At 42.5% G+C, this 24,823-nt stretch overlaps 2 protein-coding genes across 11 annotated transcripts in view; both read left to right on the forward strand.

Annotated features, from left to right (window-relative positions):
* kcnq4 (potassium voltage-gated channel subfamily Q member 4) overlaps positions 1-14,980 on the forward strand; it is a 52,733-nt gene extending 37,753 nt beyond the window's left edge. For 2 of the 9 annotated variants that reach the window (XM_074613816.1, XM_074613825.1), the window contains 7 exons: positions 608-733; positions 1,745-1,801; positions 3,559-3,788; positions 3,871-3,970; positions 9,389-9,520; positions 10,368-10,506; positions 11,602-11,936. In XM_074613816.1, coding sequence (XP_074469917.1) covers positions 608-733; positions 1,745-1,801; positions 3,559-3,788; positions 3,871-3,970; positions 9,389-9,520; positions 10,368-10,506; positions 11,602-11,799 — 982 coding nt within the window. In that variant the 3' untranslated portion in view covers positions 11,800-11,936. Of the gene's footprint in view, positions 1-607; positions 734-1,744; positions 1,802-3,558; positions 3,789-3,870; positions 3,971-9,388; positions 9,521-10,367; positions 10,507-11,601 lie in introns of all 9 variants that reach the window. The other 7 variants (XM_074613817.1, XM_074613819.1, XM_074613822.1 and 4 more) reach the window with 7 other exon arrangements.
* Positions 14,981-19,451: 4,471 nt separating this feature from the next.
* LOC141754614 (uncharacterized) lies at positions 19,452-23,882 on the forward strand. Of its 2 annotated transcripts, XR_012590685.1 has the most exons (12): positions 19,460-19,796; positions 19,966-20,080; positions 20,224-20,473; positions 20,640-20,916; positions 21,056-21,233; positions 21,395-21,471; positions 21,571-21,751; positions 21,970-22,218; positions 22,552-22,723; positions 22,817-22,965; positions 23,210-23,501; positions 23,536-23,649. XR_012590685.1 is itself a non-coding variant. In XM_074613815.1 (11 exons), the coding sequence occupies exons 1-11, from the start codon at positions 19,506-19,508 to the stop codon at positions 23,386-23,388; spliced, it is 2,118 nt and encodes a 705-aa protein (XP_074469916.1). In that variant the 5' UTR covers positions 19,452-19,505; the 3' UTR covers positions 23,389-23,882. The 2 variants fall into 2 exon arrangements, 1 of the variants encoding a protein (XP_074469916.1); XM_074613815.1 differs by having other exon boundaries at positions 19,452-19,796; positions 23,210-23,882.
* The last annotated feature ends 941 nt before the right edge of the window (positions 23,883-24,823 follow it).

Below are 24,823 nucleotides of genomic sequence, written 5' to 3' on the forward strand. Positions count from 1 at the left end.
TCTTTTGTTTAAAGTGTTGAAATAAATGCAGACAGAGATTTGAGAGTAGCATCACAAAATAGTGAATTGCGTACAATAATTAGTTTTGCCCCTGCTCATACGTTCATATTATTATGAAAAAACACAACACGGATCAGAAATGACACCTTTTGTCCATTCAGTTAAATTTGTGTAGTGGTGGTTTAAGTAAAAAAGGAATGGTGTTTCCTCTCATTTTCAAATGATTATTTTAAATTTAAATTCAAATGCTTCTGCCACCACTATTCAAACACATTTCCGTTACTTTTGTTCTACGCAGTGGTTTCTTATATTTTGCCTTTATGCATTAATTTGACTAATTTTTATTTGCTTAAAAGGAGGGGAACATGAGAAACTCAAATAGAAACATTTCTTCTTGATTAACATCAAGTCGAGACTTTAACATTGCAATATTAAGCATCACAAATCATGTTATTTCTCTCAAATATCCCTCTTCTTTTGAGCGTTTGGACCATTGCTTTGGCCTTTTTGTGAGTTTTTCCATATTAAGTTATTTTTTGTTCATTTGTCATGTGTTTTTTTTTTTGTTTGTTTGTGTGTTTTTATTTGTGCACGTGGTTGGTGTCAGAGAACTGACGCTACTGTTCAGTCACCTCCAGCGACAGCGTAACCCCAAGAAGGTTCTCCAAAACTCCTACAACACGCTGCTGTCGGGGCTGCGGCCCTACAGCCCCCCCTACCTGTCAGGGGACAGGTACGCACCCCGCCACCTCTCGCAGCCTCACAGTGCATCCAGACGGGTGGCCGAAAGTCCGCCTACACTCACACACAGACACCCAAACAGTAACAACAGAAGAATACATTCAACAGGTTTACAAAGAAAGGCTCTTTCCGGAGCTTTCTGCATGGATGTGCTGTGTATCTAACGATGTTTAACTAACGTTGATCTGAGACCACTGTGTTGGCCCCCCTTTGCTCCTCTCCATCTTTGTCTGCTTAGCTCATACTCTTGCCATCATCACCGCCTCCTGCTGTTCACTCACTGGTTGCCTCTTCCTGTCTTTCTTTCCCTTTATTTCCATCGTATCTTTTCCATGCCATCCATCCTCCATCCTTCATCTGTTCTCAGGAAGGCAGAAGTCCCATGCAGGTTTGTTCTCCAAGTCATGAGCTGTGCTTGTGGGTTAGTTAGAGTGGATTTGCTGCATTAGATTTATTAGCATAAAACCTTAAAGAAACGCCAAGGTAGTAAAGGGCTGGTTATGTAGATTGTGTATATGGGACTTGTGCATGCATTAGATGAGAGAAGCACCTGAATAAAACAAGTTTTGCTGGTAGAAATGTCTTCGATTTGAGGAGCAGCTGTCACACCATGATGTTTAATGGGCTGTCTTGATGAATATACTCAGGTGAAACATCACCCACTACCTTTGCATGATCCTTCCCCACCTACCGGTTCAAACCCACCGCCTCACTTCTCTCTAACTGTCTCCATAATCCAAAACTGCCTATACCTAAATTTAGGTAAGGCAGCAAGATCAGGAAGGGCTATTTGGACTATTGAGATCTCACACCTCACTCCTCCACCTCACATCTCTCCCTGTTTTTTCCTGTGCTACATTTTATCCTCACGGGTTAACCACGTACCCAGGTTGTGTCCCAGAACTTCTCGTCCTCCTTCACCCCCCCACCCCCGCCTTCCCTTCCTCCTTCCACTCCTCTTCTCCCCTCAACCTCTCTCCCTCTGCCTTGTGTGTCTCCTCAGTCAACTCGTTTCTAAAAAACGGGGTCTCTTCCGGATTAACGGTGGCCGCAAGCAGAGGTATCCGTGGCAACAAGCCTGTGCACGGGGCACGTTAAATCAATAACATCACTCCTTTAACGCGTGCATCCTGTTCCCCTTTGCCTGAAATGCTCCAAAATTTGTGGACTGGTGCAGCGGCTTGCTAGATGTTTTGTTACTGTTGTCTTATTTTCAACCTAATCCGGCATTACCAATTAAACAGCCACTACACTGGTCCACAAATGCTTGAGTGAATCCTTTACTATGAAGAAATGCTGTGCTCCTCTTTCCTGAAAGGATGTTTCTCCAGCTCGGTCTTTTCCCACTGGAGAAACTAGAGCTGATTTTGCTTGGTTTGGCTTGAAAGTCAGGATAAACCATGTGTTGAAAACACGACAGAAGTCCTTAATGGTTTATGACAAATGTGACGAAAATACACGTTTCTAGTCAGCCAACATCGACTGTTTCATCAGACATCTCTGCATAAACCTTTCATCAGACATCTCTGATGAAACGACGACATAAAATATTCACTCAAAAAAAGAAAAGTCAAAAGAATTCCCCCGCTCTTGACTTTGCTTTATGTTTTCAATTCAGTTGTTTGGCTCATTTATAGCGTCTTCTTGGAGAGAAAGTTTAAATGATTCAGCATGCTTTCCTATTTCAGATAAGTCATATGACCTTTCAACAAAATCAGCATGTTTGTGCTGTATTTTTAAAAGGTTTTTAAGTGCTGAAATGTTTCTGTTTGCATGCGATATTCTGTCAATGATTTGGAAGGATTCAGTGAAGTTTATGGTCCTGAATGCATCCGAATCATTTGCTCGCTCTCCCGACAGCATGCAAAGCTCTTTCACTCTGTCTTCTCCTCCAGTCTACCTGAAGCATTTCAGCTTGTATGAAATGCTGTTCCCACTAACCTCCCATAACTATTTAAATTTTAATTTAAATGGCCGGCTGTAACACACGCACAACAAAGAGTATATCATCGGGAAAATGTGGGAGCGAACGACTGGGTTGGAATTGCTCCGTGGTGCATGATGTTTGCATTGCCTTATGGATCCGTGACAGTGTGTAACATGTAAGTGGCTACAGAGAAGGAGAGGTCTCAAGAGCATAACAGCAGCGTTAGGAGTCGATCTGTTGGAGAGAAAGGCCGCCAAATAGCTTTCCTCCTGTAAATAGATGACCTCACATGCCGGTCTGCCTCGGGTTGTTGTGAGTGGTACTTAATGAGAGACACCTTCTGTTCGGCTGCGCTTTGAAGCCGATATTTTGATGCTTATTCACTCTGTTGAGGGGATTAAGGAAGCGTGTCTTTATTCTGATGGTAGGTGGAACATTTTCCGCCGGCCCAGCACTACTGCAAGTCTTGAATCAGGTTTCAGTCTGATTTTGCTGAATCAGGTGCTATGATAGGCACATTAAATAAGCAAATCCTCAGGCAAGAATCAGTTTTTAGCAATACTGAGAGGTCCCTGTGGTCAGACCATGATAAGTCAGCTAGTCTGTCCTTCGCTGAGACAAAATGTAAATGTCTGTTTGTGTCCCTGTTTTGTCTGTTTGTTGACAAGTCTCTCTGATGATTAAAACACAGAGGCCATATTTTGTTGTGTTACTTCACTTTTACTAACTAACTCTTTTCTAACAAGCTCAGGCTGCCGTTTTTGCTGCTCCCTTAAACTCCCGGGATAACACAGCTTAGTTTTCCATTAAGGTCAAAGGCATGGACATTGTGGTCATGATCGGAAAATACTGTGTCTACAGATGTTTTAACATTTTATATTCACTGTCAGCAGTAAAATGGGCTTCCGGGATCGGATCAGGATGAACAATTCCCGATCATCCCAAACCATTAGGAGCAAGGCGTCACCGCTGCCCCCGGGCTCCGGTGTCCGCCGCTCTCCCAGCCAGGAGAACGTCCCCGATGCCACCAGCCCCGGGAAGGTCCAGAAGAGCTGGAGCTTTAACGACCGCACACGCTTTCGCACCTCCCTTCGCCTCAAACCACGTCCACCTGTCGATGGTAGGCAACACACACATTATCCAAACACTTTACACAAGGATCATTTCTGAGTGATAATGTCTCTCCTTCTGTGTTGGCTCAGTAGAGGGGGTCGGGGAGGACAGTGTGGAAGACAAACCATATTGTGACGTGGCCATGGAGGAGGTAATCCCAGCAGTGAAGACACTCATACGGGCTGTCAGGTGAGTCCTAATCAACAGTATGTCAGTTATACCTACAGTGGAAATCAACCACATACGGTGGCTCTTCAACCCTGTAATGGTCCCATCCAGTTAAAAGCAATGGAATATATATTTCTTAGTTCCTTTGGGCACTAACAACAAAAGGCTGAGACGTCCAGTAATGAAATAATAAAAAAGTGAAATAATAAAAAAAATTATGTACAAGAGCAATGTCTAAAACACAATAAATAAAACTTTTTTTTACAAATAACACATTAAACAGTTTACAAATAAACAAAATAAAAGACATAATCAACTGTATTCAAATGTGAAAACCTTTAGCCAAGGGACTTTTTGAGCAGTAGTAGCTTGTGTTTCCAGGTATACGGACTAGGCTCCGTGCGAGCTGGAGCCGCTGTGCCTCAGGTCATTGATAGAATAAGGTCACTTTGGTCAGATGAACAACGCATGCATGTGTATTCAGACATGGGCACTTCTCGTGGTATTCGACAGACTGCATTAATTGTTGAACGCTCCTCCATTTAGGCGCTGGCATCTGCAGATTCAGCTGACGGAGTAGAAATGTCCACTTAGGAGAGGTAACTGAGCCCTCTTGCAGGCAGGGTTAGTTCCCTCATGTGACCTTGTCACTCAGCTCATTCAGGCTCAGGTCATGTGGCGTGATAGGATGTCCTATTAGAGAGCACTTACACACACACGTACGCACAAGTACCGTACAGATGGGGGATCACAGTACATTACAGCTGTGCAGACACAAACGATATAGTACAGTTTAGACGAAGACAACTATCATAACAATTGTTGATTGCTGTCATCTCTTCATTGACTTTAAGCTTTGATATAATGTCGCTGTAGTAGTACATCAGTGATGGGTGTTCTTACACAATATGTGCTTAGACATGAATGAATTCAGCTTACAGTCATGAAGAAAAGCAAGAACTCTCTACTAGATGCTCATACATCACGGACAGTGTGTGTGTGAAGAAATGCTCTGTTGGTTAATCTATACCGCATTTATAATAATTAGTCATTACTCATGTGTAGAATGCAAAAATACATAACCTTCTGTTTTGAAATGTGCAGACATCCCATAGGGTTATAATGAATGCAACCTCCCCCCTACACACACACACACACGCAGTTGTAACAGCGTAGAGTTTTTCACTGATGGTGGCAGAAAAAAAACTACAATTGCTAGCAAACATCTGGTGTTGGGGCCTCGCTGGCCTCCAGAGAGGTTTGAACGAGAGCGGAGCGGATTATATCAACTCTCTTTCGGGTCCCTGATGTCAGCGAGTGTTCCCTCACAGCATTTCTCATGGTAGCGTGACGCTGTTTGTGTGCTTACATATGCACTCTGTGAAGCTCTTGAATGAAGTGGGTACGTTCCTGGAAATAAACGCCTTGTTGCGCTTCCTGGTGGCCTCGTTGTTAAGATGCACGCCGTACAATCACGTCGTCAACAGTTTTGTCTTCGATTCTGCTGTTTGTTGCGTGTAGATTGTAGACTGCAGATATGTCATAATCTTTACTATGATTTTGAATGATCCATCCTGGTTATGATTATTGTAATCATTTAATAAATAAGTACATAGTCACTATTAGTAAAACTCAGCTGTCTGAACCTGGTGATGTGCTAACACAGATAGTTTGACTTTTTTTAAGTGAGGTCGTATGAGGTACTTATCCATAGTCAGTCTATTACCTTCAGTAGATGACGGTCGGCACGCCCCGAGCTAGGAGAAGCAGTCAGGAGTTACCGCACGGAAGCAAAGCAATGTACTGCTGTGGACGGAGGCGGCAGCAAAACATATTTTAGCCACCTTAAGAAAATCTCTGCCCCAGTAGCTCACCTGGCAGAGCGGGCATCCCATGTACCAAGTCCTTACCGCAGCGGCCTGGGGTTAGAATCCGACCCGTGGCCCTTTGCTGCATGTCATACCCTCTCTTTCCCCTTTCACAACTATCACTGTTGTATCCTCAAATAAAGGCAAAATGGCCCAAAAATAATCTCATAAAAAAAATCTGTATCACTTTAAGTGTATGCTATATTTAGAATATATTTACCCCTCTACCTTGCCGTCAGACTGCCCTTTCCAACGGGGAACTGACGCAGTTAAATATGCTTTCTTCAAAGCCACCAGACTCCTTTGACCAAAACAGTAATTTTACCTCGCAGAACATAGGAGTTGCTGGTCTACCGCTGCCTTATCCGTTAGTTTCTTTGTGTTATTGTGAATCCAAACTAACCCTTTAAAACCCCAAAGTCACACAGTAACACAAACTAAGCGATCAGGTCGGCGGTAGACCAGCAACTCCTGTCTTCTGCAGGATAAAATTACTGTTTTTGTCAATGGAGTCTGGTGGCTTTGAAGAGATGGATTTAACATCTTCAGTTCCTTGTCAAAAAGGGCTGTCTGACAGCAAGGTAAAGCTGTGAAAATATTCTAAATATAACGTACACTTAGACTGATATTGATTTTTTTAGGTAGGCCTTTCTTTTAGGTGGCTAAAATATGTTTTGCTGCCGCCCCCGTCCACAGAAGTACATCACAGAAGTACATCACAGAAGTACATCACTTTTCCTTGCGGTAACTCCTGCCTGCTTCTCCAAACTGCTGCCATCTACTGAAGGTAATACACTGACTATGAATAAGAACCTCATACAACTGCACTTCAAAAAATCTGAACTCTCCCTTTAAGCTGAAGGTGTCTTCTTTGTAGCTACACAGCAGGTGGATATTTCCCGGTCTTGGGATGCAGCATGATACATTTGTTTGATATCATTATGCCACTGATAGCGTATTATAAGACCTCTCCTCCGGTTTGCACTTGACTCAGCAGATTTCTCTGACCTCAACAGCTCTGTGCTGCAGACAATAGAAGAGAGGGAGTTCCTATAGATAGTACAGGTGTGTAAACAGCAAGTGCTTCACTGTGTTAACACACACACATGCAGCAGGCCTTGGCGAGTTTCATGATTGATGTTTGTGAAACACAGAATTTCGCAGCGGGCCTTAGTGCTGAGGCTTCACTTTAGAGAGAGGCACATGTGGTTTATCAGTGCCTGGCTGCCCGGATAAATGCGTTCAGTGTTCTGTTTACGTACGCAGGGAAAGGCAGAGGGAGCAAGAGGAGAAGAAGAAGAGGAGGAGGATGGGAAAACAAGGCCTGCATGATACGCTCTCTCTACTGTGACTCTCCTCACACACAAATCCAATACTGCACAAAACACAAAATTTCTGCACGTTTGCAGTCTCGGATGAAGCTCCTACTTTATTAAATAAATAGTTCCGACATGCTTACAATTTATAACCATTTGATCTTTAGTTGTCGTCATCAGTTTTTGTAGCGTTTCAGCTGTAATATTTTTAAACTCTTTTAATGTTTACGCAGTACATTTCTCTGCAAGAATGATTGAATATACATACTGTAGCTTGTGCGCTAGATTTTGTTCTTTTAGCAGGTATCTGGCGAAGAATCAGACTTGCCCCTGCAGTGGCTCACCCTACTTGGCCCAGCTAGGATTCGTGTCAGCATAACAGTCATTTTTAAGTCACTGATTAAACCTTACCATAGGAGACTATCAGGGAGTCACCTTTGCTGAATTGCAAAAAATATTTTGCACCAGCTTTGCAAGCATTTCGGGGCCCAGATGACACTTCCTGTCCCTCCAATCATCGCTGTGTTTTTACGTTTCATCTTCCTTACATTAGGAGGGTATGATATGTTTCAGTGAGCCGTGCCAGCTGTACTGAACCAGTGACTGTTGCCCCGTAGGTGGACGTTTTTCTGGGAGGAGAGGGGGCCACACTAAATCTGACCGTGTATTATGAAAGCCATTTCATCGACGAAGAAAAAGAGTCAGCATTTCGGAGAATCCCTTAGAGGATCTGAATCAAAAGTCCCCCCTCTCCCCCTTAGCCTTTCTTTTACCTACACCTGAGACCCACCCTGGCAAAAATATCTGCATCTACCTGCAAAATAAGAAAAGACCGCCTGCAAAAATACCTCAAATGCAGGAGTCATCAAGAAACACAGTGCTGCGTGAGGGGGAGCAGCGCACCGCTGACGGCTGCCATGGCACCAGCTGCAGACCACCAATCCTCCTCCTCCTCCTCCTCCTCCTCCTCCTCCTCCTCCTCCTCCTCCTCCTCCTCCTCTCGCTCCTCTTCTTCCCTCATACCTTCTCTTCTTCTTTGTTGCTACACAGGCACTGTGCGTTGCATGTATGTAGCTACTGTAAGTGCAAGCGCTGCAGACCTCAACAAAGGTTACAGTGGTTATTTCAGAAAGTGACCCCTCTCTCAAGTTCAGATTTCACTTGCTCCCTCTAAGCCCATGTGTGTGTGTGTGTGTGTAGTTGTGTTAGTGTGAGCATACTTCTGACCCAGAGTGTGTGTAGGTTTATGCATTTGTGGCATTATATTTTTGCGTGTGTGTGTGTGACGTTTTCTCAGAACAGCTGAGTGTTTCTGATTTTCTGCTTCCCAGACCTTTGATGTGATTTCTTTTCTTCCTCCTGTGAAGCCAAGTGGGAGTATTATAGTGGACTTAGTCATCTGGGTGTGTGAGATAGGACTTCCTCGTTAAAAAGAAGTCAAAAAAAAAAAAATGCTTCCTTGGCCTCCCGCTCTCTCTCACTCCTCCGTCTCCCTCCAGCTTGACTCATAGCACAATCCATCACAGGGTGAGATGACAGCCTGAGTGTGTGTATTTTGTCTCGCTTACATGTGGTGTTTCCGGCCCTTCTGCGGAGCCAGCATCTCTGAGCGGACTAAGTGATAAGAAGGGAATTGAATGACCCACCCAACACAAAAAGCCAGGCACACACACACAAATGCTTAAACTTTCCTCTGCTCCCTTCCCATTATCTCTTGCACATCCTTCACTCCCTCCAGAGTGACGCCCAACCAGACCGACTCTGGCAGCGGATGTTGTCAGTGATGTGTGCGGTAGTGCTGGGTCAACATTCCTCAGTGTGATTACCCCACATTGGGGTGTGGATGGTGCACTGGGAGTAGGAGCAGCTGTGGTCCACCAGTGGCACCAACATAGCTGTCGTACTTACAAAAGAGCAGGAACAGGGGGGAAGCTGCGATAGAGGTGTGTGTGTGTGTGTGTGTTAGGATTTGTGCTAATTGCTGAAACAGCAAGTACTGATAAGCAAATGTCTCTGGGAGATGTTGTCATCACAATATATCCACATGGTTAATTAGCTGCTCTCTTTATGGGGCTGTTTGTGAATGATAAGGTCACTCTGGCTGTAATTAATCTTGTTATTCTCAGGGACTCCCGCAGCGTGTGATAGCTGTCCTGCCCATGCATTTTTTTACAAAGGTTTATGTGGGTGTGTGCAACGTCTTTAAAGGTGCTCAGAGGAGTGATGACTGTGAGTCTGTGTGTGTGTTTGTGTAGGATCTTAAAGTTCCTCGTGGCCAAGAGGAAGTTTAAGGAGACGCTGCGTCCTTACGATGTGAAGGACGTCATAGAGCAGTACTCCGCAGGACACCTGGATATGCTGGGCCGGATCAAGAGCCTGCAGATGCGGTACGTTTCACACATGTAACCACTACTGCTCTGTTGCTTGAAAACTGTATTGTTGAGAAAATGCCAAATCAACCAAAAGAGTTTAAAAGGGTTAGATGTAAGAATCAGAAATTGCTTGTTAACAGTGACACCTGTGGCTGTTAAGTGTGCTTGTGCTCGCACTACGTAGACGCGAGTGAGCATCGGTCAAAACAGGGAGGCGACACACACTGAACGTGATTGACAGCTAAAACCACAATATCACTGTATATTTCACATGCTTGGCAGTAATGTTAGCTTACCTGTCCAGTGGGAATTTTACCAGCTCGGAGTCCGTTTTGATACCTAAAACCAAACAAAAGCTCCCTCCATGAATCGAAGGCGCTGCCGATGTTGATCCTAGTTTTCCTTCGACGTCGGTCACATTCCTGTTTTGCAGGACGGGCGTCACTAGATATGACTTTGTTTTTTTTGTGTTGGAGTCTTAGTTGTGGTGGGAGCTAGTCGTTTGTTGGCGTTAGTGGACTCCATTTCTAACCGAACGTTAGCCATCGTTGCACGCTGTTAGCCCTGAAGCGGAGCTGAAGAGAGTAAAGGCGCGCATGACGTCACATCCTTTGGATTTTCCCGGAAAAAACGCATTCTTCAAATAAAATCAGTCTACAGGCCGATAGAGGAAACCCAGAAAGTCGCAAAAGGTCTCATCTTTTAGGTTAGGTTAAAGCCTGTTCGCAGATTAGCAATAAAAAATGATGATTAAAAAACGTTTATATGTGTACAAACCTACATACAGTCCCTTTAAAAAGCTCTGCCCTCTAATTCTAAGTCTTCATCATATTTATGGTAATCTGTTGTTTCCGTGTGAAAGGGTGGACCAGATCATTGGGCGAGGAGCCGTTCAGCCCGATAAGAAAGCGCGCTCTGAAAAGGGAGAGAAGACGCCACCAGAACTGGACCCGCTGGATGAGCTAAGCATGATGGGACGTGTAGTCAAGGTGGAGAAACAGGTAACAGAGGTTAATCTATATAGCATTTGTGGAACTGTGTTCTCTGTATAAACATGTGAATCAAAATCTCAATGGATTGCTTTCATTCACTGTGGTAGATCTAAAAAAAAGGGTTGTTTTTGAATGCTAACGAATGACATGATGTTCCAATGTTCATATACTCATTTAGCTTAGAACATAACATAAGACTTTATTGTCATCCATCTATGCATCCAGTGCAGTACAGTACATAGAGGAACAAAATTGTGTTTCCCTGGTACCCGGTCTAAAACGTAATAATGAACATACGGTACAAACAATAAGATACAAGACAAGGAACAAACATATATTGCAATAACAAAAATGTAGTGAAAAAATAAAAAATATAAATACTGGTAGTATAAATATAGATACCAGACCTTTCTCATTCCCAGGGCATCAAAAACCGACGCTTTGTCACAGCCGTCGGCGTTTGATACCGCCGCACAAGGCACCCTTTAGCATTGGTATGAGACGCACCGGGCTTTCCATGACCTACAATGTAAACCCATCCGTGGCAACAGTAAATGCGCCGAGAAAGTGCTGTGGTGACGTAGTTTAAAGAGCGAAAGAGACACACACAGGGTGGGTGGGGAGTTGGATGGGTCCAACAAACACAAGGCTTTCATCCAGGAGAAAGCTGTTTGTGTCCCGTGCGTTAAGTTTCACTTTCGTGTTACAATCAGCTGATCGTTTGTGTCACGTGTTCACAACGCCATGTCACATTTTCACCGTACAAACATAATCATTTTAAGCCCAACCGTGTTGTTTTTTCCTAAACCTAACTAAGTGGTTTTGTTGCCTAAAGCTAAGCAAGTGTTTTTGTTCAATTCACAACATTAAGCGTGATTTTACTGTGACCGAAAAGTGACGCAGAGGGTCTGACAAGGCGTCAGTATGTGATGAATTGGGATGAAAACGTGTTGTAAATGCAGGTAGTGTAAATAAATGTAAACAACAGTAAAAGAAGTGCTTGGTTCCCTGGGGATATTTGTGTACATGGACAGAAAACTCCTTGTTTCATGTCATTAGAAAGGCAGATGAAGGCTTGACACATGTATGTGTGTGTTTGTTCAGGTACAGTCTATAGAGAACAAGCTGGACCTCCTGCTCAGCTTCTACACCCAGTGCCTAAAGAAAGGCTCGTCCCACTTCACCCTGTCCTCTCTCCTGGACCCCGACCTGACATCTGACTACCAGAGCCCCACGGACCAAACAGACCTCTTCCCCTCCGCCAACACACTCAACATCTCTGAGAGCGGCAACTTGGAATGACAGTGAGCCGAGCAGCCTCCGGGCTGTTCGAACACTGACACCTTAACTGTACGTCTTCCTGCGGCTGAGTCCTCACTGCGAGCAGCCCGACCTTAATGTCATCGATCATTTCATATCTGTCCGGGACGATTTCTACCCTTCCATCTCAAATCTGCACCCTCACCTCTTTTTCCTTCAGTGAATGTGTTTCCAGACAGAGGCCACCAGATGGCTCCACCTGACAAGGAGCCTCAGCCAAAGCTGCTCACCACGCCTCTCAACCCACTAGATGAAGAGAGGGTACATGAACAACTATGACTTGACTACTGAACCACTTTCACCCACTCACCTCATGCTATATATATATCTACGCCTCCTTTAAAGCGTCAACTGTAGATAATCAGACTTCGAATTTTTGTATATCTTTGGAGAAATCTTGTCTTTTTCCCCTCTCATCGTCATCATTTCTTTTTTTCTTGGCTGCTTGAATCAACTGAGAGTTCAACAGTGCTGCAAGTGCCACGCCAGTCATTTGTTCATTAACCTTAGGATGGCTGTGATGAATGTAATGAGCCCCACCTGCAAATTTCACACCCCCAGACTTAACGATTAAGCACCGGACGAGACGTCGACACAGAAATAGTCTGCTCCCTCGGACCTGGATGGGCAGACCGGGCTGACAGCTACCTCGCCAAACCTCCGCGGTACACCTTCCCATCCAAACTGGGAAGTTTTAAAAGTGTAAATCCTGCTTCTTTAATTGCCCAAAACAGAGCTGGAAGAATGCGTTGGAGTGACTGATGTGTATTGTACATTGTTGTTTGTTTTCATCTCCATTCCCTCTCTCAGAAGTTCTGTCTCCAACAAGCCCACTTGCAAAAAAAATATTCTTATTATTCCCTGTTTGGCATTCAAGTGAGGAATGTCCCTACTTATTTAGGATTTAATAGAGCCTTTCACAGGTCCAAAATCCCTTCTTTGCAACATTTCATAGGTTACTCCTTGAGTATTTCAGTAGCCTAACTTCGTGTTTTTAACACATGCCCTTTAAACCTCTCTGTCTTGCAGCCCCCCTCCCCCCAGACATGCATGTTACTGTAGATGAAACCTCACTGATCCTCATTTATGTCACATTTTCCTGCACTGCTCCTCATCACTCACATGTAGCCTCAGGTCAGGTTTACCACCTTTCTTACAGGAGGACGGTTCTCACTCTTACAGTCACCAGGTGGCATGTGTGATCTCGCAGTCAGCGGCTGTGGATGATGACGTAGAAACTTTCTGGCCAGTTTTTAAAACAACGAACAACCTGTAAGGCGTCCAGGTCTAACGCATGAATTCCAGGCCATTATCCTCATGAATGCACGTGTCTTAGGAAATGGTTCCAGCCTTACAGCTTCACTACAAACAGACAAGGTGCCGGTTTTGGCACCTACAGGTGTTACTGATGTCTTTTCTGGTTCTTTCTTGGAGGTGTTTGATGCACAGTTAACGCTCTGTGCTCGTGGACAAAACTGGAGAATGCACACACACACACACACACACACACACACACGCACACACACACACACACACACACGTACAATGAAAGCAATTTCTTTACTTAAATACTTTGGCACTTGATAAATATAACATCTTTTTGTCTTTTTTTTATCTTTGCGTTTTGATTTCTTTACTGTAAATTATGTTCATGCACTCGATTTCGTGTAACCCATAATGACAAAATTACTTTTTTGTAATGATATTGGTTGTTAAAGCGAATGTAAGATTTAAGTTAAAATATTTAATTCAGTTAGATATGATCTTTTTAAAATAAATGTAGCATTTTTTTTGTCCAGTTGAATCATCGATGACACAACTGTAACTAGACACAGCTGATCAGGTTCACGCTCACCACTCACAGAGCTCATAATGTATATTTTTTTAACGTCATCAGATAACTGCTAAGAAAACATTCACCACGCTGTATTTGGCCAGTGAAAACAGTTTTTCCGTCTCTGCGAGTGATTCATTCGTTCCAGTCAAACCAGTTGACTCAGGTGCTCCACTTTTCCGTTCAAGACTTTAAACAGTGAATGTACTTCATTGGTCGGTCTATTTATGATCTGATGCCAGGAGGATTAAAAACGGCACCTCACAGCTTGCTGCTGGCATCATACAATTTTTTCATTTCATGAAGAAATGTCTTTATTCTTCTAACCTAAACTATAGTGGAAATCTATATTAGAGTAATTTCATCGTCACCTGAGCTTTATGAAAATGTGAGAGCACTGTATTGCATGTTGTAGTTAGTGGTGGGCCCCAGTATTAGAAGAAAATAAACATAAGGATGTCTCCTGTGAAGTCTTGGGTAAAGACATGAAAGGAAATGACCTGTGCCTTCTATGTCCTCGTTTTAACTGATATGGTGCGGCTTTCTGTCTCAAACTTATATATTAATGCTGCTTTGAAGAGGGGTATCCCATGAGGATAGCCATGCTCTTTTTCTTGATCTAACTAAAGAAACACCATCAATATTGTCCTGAATATGTCATTTTTAGGGTCTTTTATGACGGCTGCAACTTTTGATATTTCCTGAGAATATTACTGTACGTTTTAGCATATCATTGTAACTCTCCTCGCATCGACACCCTTACTGTATCTTAACACCAGTCAGATCTGGAGGCATGGACATCTGTATCGTCACAGGGAACTCTGCAGGCATGCGTCCTTTCATAAGCATGTCACTTATAGAGAAGTATGGCTTCCACACAACTACCTCTGAGGCCACTAGGGGGCGCTAGACTAGAAAACCAAGTATGAGAAACAGTAACCGATTGTCTAACGGACTGAATGCTATGCATGACTCAATCTGCACGTTGTTCTTCATGACGCCCGCCCCGACCATCCATCGTTCACTGACTTGCTGCCATTTGACATTCCAGCTCGTTGCCCTTTAACTGCTCTCGTAGGTATTGGAACTGTTGTTAAACTGAAACTGATCAAAGCAATAAGCGAAACGCTAAAGCCGACAAAGTCTTCCAATTCCAATTGATGTAGCTACTGGTTGATGAAATATGGCGCTTATCTTATTTTCTAATCTAATGCACACCTCTATTTGATCTTTTAAAGAGATACAGAAATGTGTATCTGCTGAGGATAAAATTAGCTCACTTGACTAACTTATTAATTTATTTGTTTCAATAAAGCTCTTTGGACTGTATGTTGACTTTGGTCTCTTTTTTTTTTTGTCTAAAATATTTCAATTAATACTGTATAATGTCTGATATTAACAGAGTGATGGGGTTTTTAGTGCAAGGTGTTGAAATCAGGTGGCAAAATTCAAAATATTTGGGTTTATAAATATTGAAAAGAGTTAACCTGTTGAGCCTTAGCCCTATCACTCGGAAAAAACGCCTAAAATAACATACCCAAAATGAATCAGGACTAGCTCCTCAACCATAAGGCTTATATGCATACTGTATATCTGGTCTCCTTTGAAAGATAAGAAGCTAAGGAATATGAATCCATTGTTAGTAGATTAAACTATATTGCAATGGAGATTACAATGGAGAAAATATACAGATAATAAAGATTTTCATCCTGGCCTAGTATAAAATCTAAATTTCAAAAGGTAATATCACCATTAATATCCATCCATCCATTATCTGTAACCACTTATTCAGGGTCGCAGGATCATTAATATGCAAAAGAGTAAATCATTCATCAAGAATGTGGTAGAATTCAAAACTTTCAAAGTCATAATTCAAAAGTGAAAGATGGAACAAAATCAAAACAGTTTCATTGCCTTGTTGAGTTTATTTAGCTGGAACAGGATGCAACTTTATATTAGTACACAATGGGAGAACCAACAAAAGGCAGCCACAGTCACCTATTATGCAAAATGCACTTTTCCATGTCTTTTAAACATCAATATCTGTCCCCAGTGTGTCTACAAGTCACCATAGTATCATAAAAGACCATCCTCTCTCTTTTTCTCCTGCTCCGTTTGTCCGGGAATGGGTGTGGAAAATCACATCGCAATTTTTCCTTCTCTTCTGACGTCATTAGAGAAATGCAAGCCATGGCTGCGTTCAAATAGTCAAATAATTACGTCCTAACGTCTTTTCCTAACCACTTTTCCTTGACCTCAGTGGAAAACGTCATGAGGTCAAGGAAAGATGAGAAGGAGAATTCAGGAGGAGTTAGGAAAAGACAACAGCGGTACTAGGAGAATCCGACTGCTCTTTCACTAGACTCCGTCATTATGATGTGACGGAGGCGGATGTTAGTGATGTCAGTTTGCTGTGGTGAAACTACAATGTTCTGAAGATGGACTACAAAAGGCGCAGCCTCTCCCTGTGCGGTATTAAATAGGTCTTTCAGTGACAGACTCCTTCACCTGCGATGTGTGAAAGAGAGATACCACAGCTCCTCCTCCTGTTGCTGGAACACTCTATCAACAGATAATAAAGGATCATCTGACCTAACGTGGAAAAACATCACTTCATTACCGAGGTTGGGATTGAAATAAACAGGAATATATGATAAATATGAGTTAATTGTTGGAGTTATGGAGAAGGGGTAGGACCATATACTGTAAGTGTAGGCTGTACTTCTTCCAACTTCTTTTGAAATATTCGTAATATTTATTTATGTTGATTATTTGTTAATTGGTTGTTTACTGTTCATTTTATTAGTTATTCTTGTTTTGTTTTTTACAGAGGTATTTGTTACATGTTCGAAATAAATAATTAATTAAAATAAAGTCAAACGAAATGGTTGTCACTGTCCACTCATAGTAAACATGAATCCCAATTAGTGTATGGGCATATGATAATAATATGCAAGATCAGCATATCGTTTGTTATCATGAACGGCCGAATGGTGCGTCGCTTTAAATGCTACGGCCGCAAGGAATTATGGGATGTTATTCTCTCGTTTCCTTTGGTAAAGGATGAGCTGCATCTCATTTCAGCATTTTTCGCCTCCTCGACTCCTCACTCCTCGATCCTCCGGCTGTGACCCGGAAATCGATCTCAGTCCTCCATCTTGAAGGACGTCCCAATTCATAAAATGCGCATCGAGGAGCGAGGATCGAGGAGCGAGGAGGCTTGCCGGAGCAGCCATGAGCGAGGATACACCAGTGCATCCTCCAGTGTTTCCTACACGGAAGTTTATCACAGACCGACACGCCCCCTTATTGGATATCAGTTATTGATTGGACGCTGCGCCCGATCAGACTGATCAGATACATCAACATCACTAGAGTTTCATACCGGAGTGAAGACAGATCACAGATTAACAGTTTTATATTTTAGTTGTCTTCTTATTCACCGTCTAGTTATAACCTGTGTTAACTGTAGGTGTGAACAGCAAACGGATCATGTTGATTGTGAAGTGTTCCAGCAGCAGAAGGACCTGCAGTCTCTCTGTTTCACACACTGTCACTGAAGGAGTCTGACACTGAGAGGGGTTTATAAAAGCTGACAACGAACAGACTTAAAATAACTTTCTTCATTTATTAGAAAGAGTTTTCTTTTGATGATCTGTTATGATCATTCACTTTTATTAAGTATCCAGTTAAAGTCAGAGAGAGAAGGGGAGTCTGTCTTTTATACCTTTTACATCATTTATCCTCATTTCCATTCAGTCACATGTGAAGCTGATAATTCCTGAGCGTCGGGTTTGATATGAGTTATATCATTTCACTTTTCCCTCAAACATTCAGACTAATACATAACTTCTACTGTCAGAATATAAATTAATACAGACGCTAATAATGAATAAATAATATAAAGATATTGTTCCAGTAGAGATGGTTCCTGGTTCTCTAAGCAGGACTCAGTCCACAGTAGAAATACAGACTGCAGCTGTTATTCATGTGCAGGTGTTTGTTAAACAGAGAGAAAACACTGCTGCTCTGATAACTCTGTTTCTTTATTACTATTAGATCAGTTCAGACATAAACAGCTGTTGAAGCCAACTGACAGCTGATCCAGCTGTGATCAGCTGCTGCTGTCATCAGAAACGGACGTCGCTTCACGTGACGCTTCAGAGGAAACGACATCTCATGTCTCTAAAAACATATTTACTCGTTTCCTCTCTCCTCGAGTCTTTTCCTCGCCTCCTCCGCTCGCATCTCCCGGGGGCGGGACTAAGACGCGAGTCGAGGAGTCGAGGAGCCGAGGAGTCGAGGAGTCAAGCCATATAAAAGCACTAATGGGAAAGACCCCAGTGTATCCTCTGCTAAAGGAGATAATAAAGGAAGCATTGAAGCTCCTTTCCTTCTGTAAAGGATGCTCCAGTGTATCCTCTGCTAAAGGAGATAATAAAGGAAGCATTGAAGCTCCTTTCCTTAACTGTTGGGCTGCATCCCAAAGCTCTTAATTGCATCCCTGTTTCCCTCACTTGCGTCTCATCCTTGCGTCTTAGTCCCTCCCACCAGGGAAGCATGGAGAGACGCAAGGAAACCATGCGAGGAGAGAGGAAACGAGGAAATACGATTTAAGAGACATGAGACGGTCGTTTCCTCTGAAGCGTCACGTGAAGCGACGTCCGTTTCTGATGACAGCAGCAGCTGATCACATCTGGATCAAATGTCAGTCAGCTTTAACAGCTGTTTGTGTCTGAACTGTACTAATACTAATAAAGACAAGTGCAAGCTGCAGCCTGTATTTCTACTGTGGACTGCTTAGAGGCTCAGGAACCATCTCTACTGGCACAATAACTTTATATTATTTATTAATTATTAGCGTCTGTAGTTATGGATATTCTGATTGTGAGTTAATTATTTAATAACCCAGAATATGACTACAGTGTTTTTTTGAACACTGTACATTATTTATTAGGCTAAAGGGAAAATGTAAATGATGTAACTCATATCAAACCAGACGTTCAGGAATTATCAGCCTCATGTGACTGAATGGAAATGAGGATAAATGATGTAAAAGGTGTTTGTTGCTGACAGACAGTCCAGACTCTCCTTTTCTCTCTGACTTTAATAGTATCATTAATAAAAGTTAACAGGGGAAATAACAGATCATGAAAAGACAAATCATTCTAATAAATGCAGAAAGTTATTTTGAATCAGTTCATCAGGTTTTATAAACCCCTCTCAGTGACAGGCTTCTTCACTGACGGTGTGTGAAGCAGAGATACTGCAGGTCCTTCTGCTGCTGCTCAGAGCTTCAATTAACACAGATTTGAACTAGATGATGAATCAGAAGACAACTAAACTATAAAACGTTTAATCTGTGATCTGTTTTCACTCCGGTATAAAACTCCAGTGATGCTGAGAGGTAAAGTTATCAGATCAGTCTGATCGGCAGCAGCGTCCAATCAGTAACTGATATCCAATAAGGGGGCGTGTCGGTCGGTAAAAGACTTCCGTGCAGGATACACTGGTGTATCCTCGCTCATAGCTCCTCCGGCAAGCCTCCTCGATCCTCGATCCTCGCTCCTCGATGCACAAATAAGAGCTTTGGGACGGTCTTCAAAATGGCGCACCAGAACAACTTCCGGTTCAAGCGAGGATCGAGGAGCGAGGAAACGAAAATTAAGAGCTTTGGGACGCACCCCTGGTGAATTCGAACGGCTCTTATCGCGGCTGCTACTGAGGTACTTCCGGGTCATTTCAGAACAGCAACCCCTCTCCCGCCACACCCCGGCTTGGTAACCCCGACAACGCAGTAGCTAGCTCAGCAAGCTGTGTCCTCCATTGCTATTTCGACTGTTTACTAGTGAACATGCTGAAAGGATTTAAGTACCCCGCTTGCGCTGTTGTTGGCTGCGATACGCCACACATAAGCTTGCACCATTTACCCACTTCGGATCCTCTGAAGACCCAGTGGGTGGACTTTATTTTCGCTGGTGCTGTGCCCAGAAAGGTGCCAAAGTATATGTTGGTATGTGCAAATCATTTCACGACCGAGTGCTTTGTGAATCAGGGTCAGTACCTGGCGGGGTACGCTAGTTACCTGAAACTGAATATTGGATCAATACCGACTGTCCGGGATGCATCAGAAGACCCGGAAGCTGTACGTTTTGTCTTTTTCCCTTTTCTATTATACTGTTTATTAGGGCTAAAATGGATAGCTTCAAACTGAATTTACAAACTTTTGTTACAAGTTATACTGTATTTGTAACTTGTTGTCATAACTACTCATTTGAGATGATGTTGTAAACATGACTGTTTCTTGTATACAGGGCTGTTCTAAACAACCTACAAGGCCAGATGTTGCCTGCCAGACAGACCCAGTAGAGCAACGTTCTGTGCGCACACAGTTGCCCTGGAGGACTTTACATCCATTCAGGAGTAAAGGTTTGTAGTCTGACATGTTATGACCATTTCAGAACAACTTTAAAACACAGTGGCAGCCTTTTGTAGTTGTGCTTCTAATTTTATATAGATCAGTGTTTTATATTCTGTCATGGGTTTCATGGATATGTACAATTGTGTTACAGGTGTACAGGCTACTGTGTCCTGCAAGGACTTTGGTGGTGGCACAGACCCTGTTCTGAATGATGAACCCCTGCCGCTTTTCACATCCAACCCAGCAAAGAGGCCAGCAAAGAGACCTCGCCTGGAACTGGAGGAGGAGGATGAGGAAGACGTATTGGAGGGCAGCTCTTCCTTTTTAGCTCCAGAAGGGCTGGATGGTACGTCCGACCCTGAGGAGTCGGTCACACATGTGACAGCCTCAAGAGACACCTCGTGAGTTACAACAATATCACTATGTGTGTGTGTGTGCATTTATACATATGTATTTGTTGCCATGTCAGTGGCAGAAATGAATGCAGTGTAATTCTAAGCCAGCTGCATTGCTTTAGAGGGCTCAGGCTGTGTGATGGTTCATAATATTTGTCTTTTTTTATTACAGTGGTCAAGCACCCACCGCCACCCACAATGTCAACACATACATAGTGTATGAGTCCTGTATTATGGACCTTTTCCGGGACTGTCCTGCGTGCCATCGTGTGTGTGACATAAAGACCCGAAGGATTGGTACATTCCTTTCAGTGGATCAGCTGTGCCCCCACTGTCAGTACTCAAGACATTGGGATAGCCAGCCTATTGTAGGAAGTACTCCAGCCGGGAACCTCCAGCTCTCCACTGCAGTGTATGTCAGTGGAGCATCATTCTTCAAACTTCAAAGGGTAAGTGAAGAACAACGATGTTTTCAGATGAGTTGAATATGCCATATAATGGTGTTGAATCTGTAGCACCTGGTTTAGATGAAATTCAATGAAATGCTATGACACAAAACTTTTTTTCTATTTTTTCAACCACCATCAGGTCTTCAACGCAATGAAACTGCAGGTTTTCAAATATGACACCTTCCAAAGGCATGCCAGAATGTTCATCGAGCCAGCTATTGTGCACAAGTGGAATACATCGCAGGAAGAGATGCTGCAGCGGCTCAGTGAGGACGATAAAGTAATTGTTGGTGGTGACATGAGGGCAGACTCCGCAGGTATTTGTATGTTATTGACATTGTCATTTCAGCAAAGGTATTTTATCATGTATGAGGTTGAAAGTGAGGGTGCCTTAAAAACACGAGGCACACACTAAAATCAATAAATAGTATAATACCATACCTGGAGTAATGGAAAGATTGTAACAATCTTTTCACAGGCCACTGTGCAAGGTTAGGCAGCTACACAATGATGGACCTCAAGACCAACACTGTTGTTGATATTCAGTTGGTTCAGGTGAGTGTGATGACCTTGAATTTTTTATTTTTATTTTCCACAATGTTTGCGCATGTAACACTTGATAAAATGGATGTATATGTTTATATGTTATGACAGAGCAACGAAGTGGGTGGAAGTGACCACATGGAGAAAGAGGGTCTGAAGAGGAGTCTGGCGTTGTTGGACAAACATGGTGTGACTCTAGAGTGCATCGTCACCGACCGTCATCCGCAAATTCAAAAATATCTAAGGGAGTGCAACATCACCCAGTTCTATGATGTCTGGCACATAGAGAAAGGTATAATTACGTATGTTCATGTGAAATCACTGAAATGTATGCGTTAATACACATGTGTGTTCTGATATAATAACACTTTGTGTCCTTCGTTTAGTGTAATGCTGTGACACATTTAAAGATTTCATGTTGAAAATTAAGTAACATATTGATGTCTGAATGACAATGTTTTTTTTGGTAAACTTTTATGGATGTGGCCTGGATGTAATCTGTATTTCCAGGAATTTCTAAGAAACTTGATCCAGTTGCAAAATCAAAGGAAGGTGAAAAACTACAGAAGTGGATGAAGAGCATAAAAAATCACATCTACTGGACTGCAGAAACATCCTCAACAGGCCCTGAGAGAGTGGCCAAATGGACCTCCATCCTGAACCATGTGCAGGATATCCACACACATGAGGACCCCAATTACCCCCAGTGCATTCATCCACTGCGCAAAACCAGGGACCCGAGGAAATGGCTTGCAGCTGGTGAGTTTGTCATATACTTTATCACATAAATCCTCTTCACATAATTTCCAAGGACAAATATTCCATAAAGGACAGTTTCGGACCTTTCCTGGAGTTTTTGTGCTTTCTCATCTCGCATGTATCTATAGATCAGGGTTGCATCAACTGCCTGCTGTGTATGCAGACCACTGCTACTATCACTAATATCATCAGCCTTTTTATTATTATTATTATTAGTGGTAATTATATTTCTATTATCATCACAGCTATCATTAATTATATTTCTATTATCACTCTATCACATCCACTGCTATCGCTTATTGTTGTGAATTACACATTTTTCTTATTTTTTAGGAACTCCTGCCTTCTATAAGCTGGAGAAAGTGCTCACTAACAAGAGGATTCTGAAGGATGTGGAAAAACTGAGCCCCCACCCCCAGACTTCATCTTTGGAGGCTTTCCATAGCGCGATCCTCCGTTTTGCTCCAAAGAATGTTGTCTTTCCATTTCTTGGAATGCTGTGCAGGTAAATTTAATTTAAGTTACTTAGAACAAATGACATTGTGTACAGTCTCTGCTATTATTTACATTTTTGTTTTTGTCCATACCCTGCTTCAAGACTTTACCTGGCGTGCCTGCATTTCAACGAAAATGCAAACCGGGCACAAGCAAGATCATCAGCTGGAGACCCACTATTCAGACTGCAGTTCCCAAAGGCCAGGACGGGAGAATGCAGAGCAAAAGTTGTAAAGACTGACCCGACATTCCGTAAGTGTTACATTTCTTTATTTGTAATATTGCACGTCAAATTTTTAACACTTCACATAAACAAAAAACACAGTAAAAGCAAACATAAACCTGAGAAAATGTCAATATTGTATAAAGTAGTGCAAAAAATATTGATGTAAATATAATATATAAATAAATAGTAAAAAATAAATACATTTTCAGTCTTCTTTTTTTTAAAACATGAAATTGTATACAAATCTATCTGTTTGTCAATATTGCACAGGATATGTGGATGACCTAATGGACCTGGTCTTTGAAAAAGTCTTTGTGGACCCGGCACCATACACGGAGGAGATAATGAAGATCAACATCCCAGAGGACCTGTGTGCAAATTATGAGCGGCCAGACAAAGAGTCCGTCATAAACGACTTTGTGTCCAGGTTCAATGCAGTGGCAGTCTGAATCCCTCGTAGCTGGCCAGGGCGTCAGGAAACTCCCTGCGGATCCGCAGTGCCACACAGGCCGGAATTACAACGCGGATCCTGCGCCCAAGGAAGCCCCAGCACCAGCTCACAAAGCTCCTGTATACCAGATACCTTTACTTGCTGTAAGATTGGACAATATACATGTATTTAGTAAACAGCGTGTCAGGAGCCAAACTTGAAAACTTAGTCATGTTATTATCAGTATGTCCCTGTTTTACTTTGTACTTTTTGATGTGGCTTTTTACATTTATTGTAAGCAAAATTGTGTTGCCAAAGACAGTAAAATACCTTTTCATTTGGATCCAGCCATGACAACACACTTGAAATATTATATAATATAGTATAATAGTATTGTATTTACATGCTGCATCAGCCACCATTGTTTCAGGTCAGTATAAGCCGCATTTTCAGAATTGAAATAAAGTGGAAATCACAAGTTTGTGCTGAGTTTGAAGCACAAACAAATGCTAATTCAGCTTTAGCAGTGTGGTGTGTCCAAAATGTCTTTCTTATTTATGGGTTCAATGAATCCTTTTGTTTTTCTATTCATATATTATGAGAATGGTGTTCTATTGATTGAACATAACAATACAGGCTTTACAGTATCTGTAAAATGTGTCATGTGAAATCATGTTTAATATGAACAGTATCTGCTGATGTCAAACTTAGCTACAGTATATACTAAAAAGTCCTTATGTTGGGGCATTATTCTGCAATATCGTGGTGTGTATTATGCCATTCATGGTGTGTGGTGAACAGTGTAATGTAAGGCCCACTGAAGTAATGGAAAGGAAGACTGCATAAAATCTTACATACAGGTATTTATTTTCATGAACAGCATTAGCTTTTAATTGTACTTTTTGATTAAAATTATGATATTCAAATAAGTAAGAAACCACTTACCGCTCTATCGCCCTTTGGTGCAAAGTACCATATTCAGCCCTGTAAATATTGTATGCGTTTTGCATTGTGAACAAATTTAAAGGGACTGTTTGTAACTTTTTAAGCGTATAAATGTAGCGGGTCGGCACACGCTGTCGTCCTCGCTGTCTCGCTCCACCTCTAGACGTGAACGTGCGCTCACTCAACACTGCAGAAGAGTTAGTTTAGCTCTGAGAATATCTAGTGACGTTTGTGCAGAAATAAATGCTGCAGCTCCTCCAGACCAACAGAGGTTTCCCGTGTCTTGTGAAGTGACGGGGCTCCTCAACGAGTTACGTTATCGTCTCGTTACCGACCGGGTGCCGGTGTCTTTGGCTGCCGGCTGCGGTCGGGAGGCGATATCGTAACTCGTTGAGGAGCCCCGCTGCTGAAGCCTGCGCTGAGCAGGAAAAGCCAACACTAGGATCAGCATTGATTCATGGAGACCTTCGTCTAGTCTGCTAACATTACTGCCAAGCAGCTGAAATATA

This window comes from Sebastes fasciatus, chromosome 17 (genome assembly GCF_043250625.1).
Source record: "Sebastes fasciatus isolate fSebFas1 chromosome 17, fSebFas1.pri, whole genome shotgun sequence".
Lineage (NCBI taxonomy): Eukaryota > Metazoa > Chordata > Actinopteri > Perciformes > Sebastidae > Sebastes > Sebastes fasciatus.

Excerpts from the sequence above, each read along its gene's own strand:
- LOC141754614 (XM_074613815.1), top strand. The coding sequence starts at position 19,506 with ATGCTGAAAGGATTTAAGTACCCCGCTTGCGCTGTTGTTGGCTGCGAT. Across the intron at positions 19,797-19,965 it reads CATCAGAAGACCCGGAAGCT|GGCTGTTCTAAACAACCTAC; the intron begins GTACGTTTTGTC and ends TCTTGTATACAG. Across the intron at positions 21,234-21,394 it reads CATGAGGGCAGACTCCGCAG|GCCACTGTGCAAGGTTAGGC; the intron begins GTATTTGTATGT and ends ATCTTTTCACAG.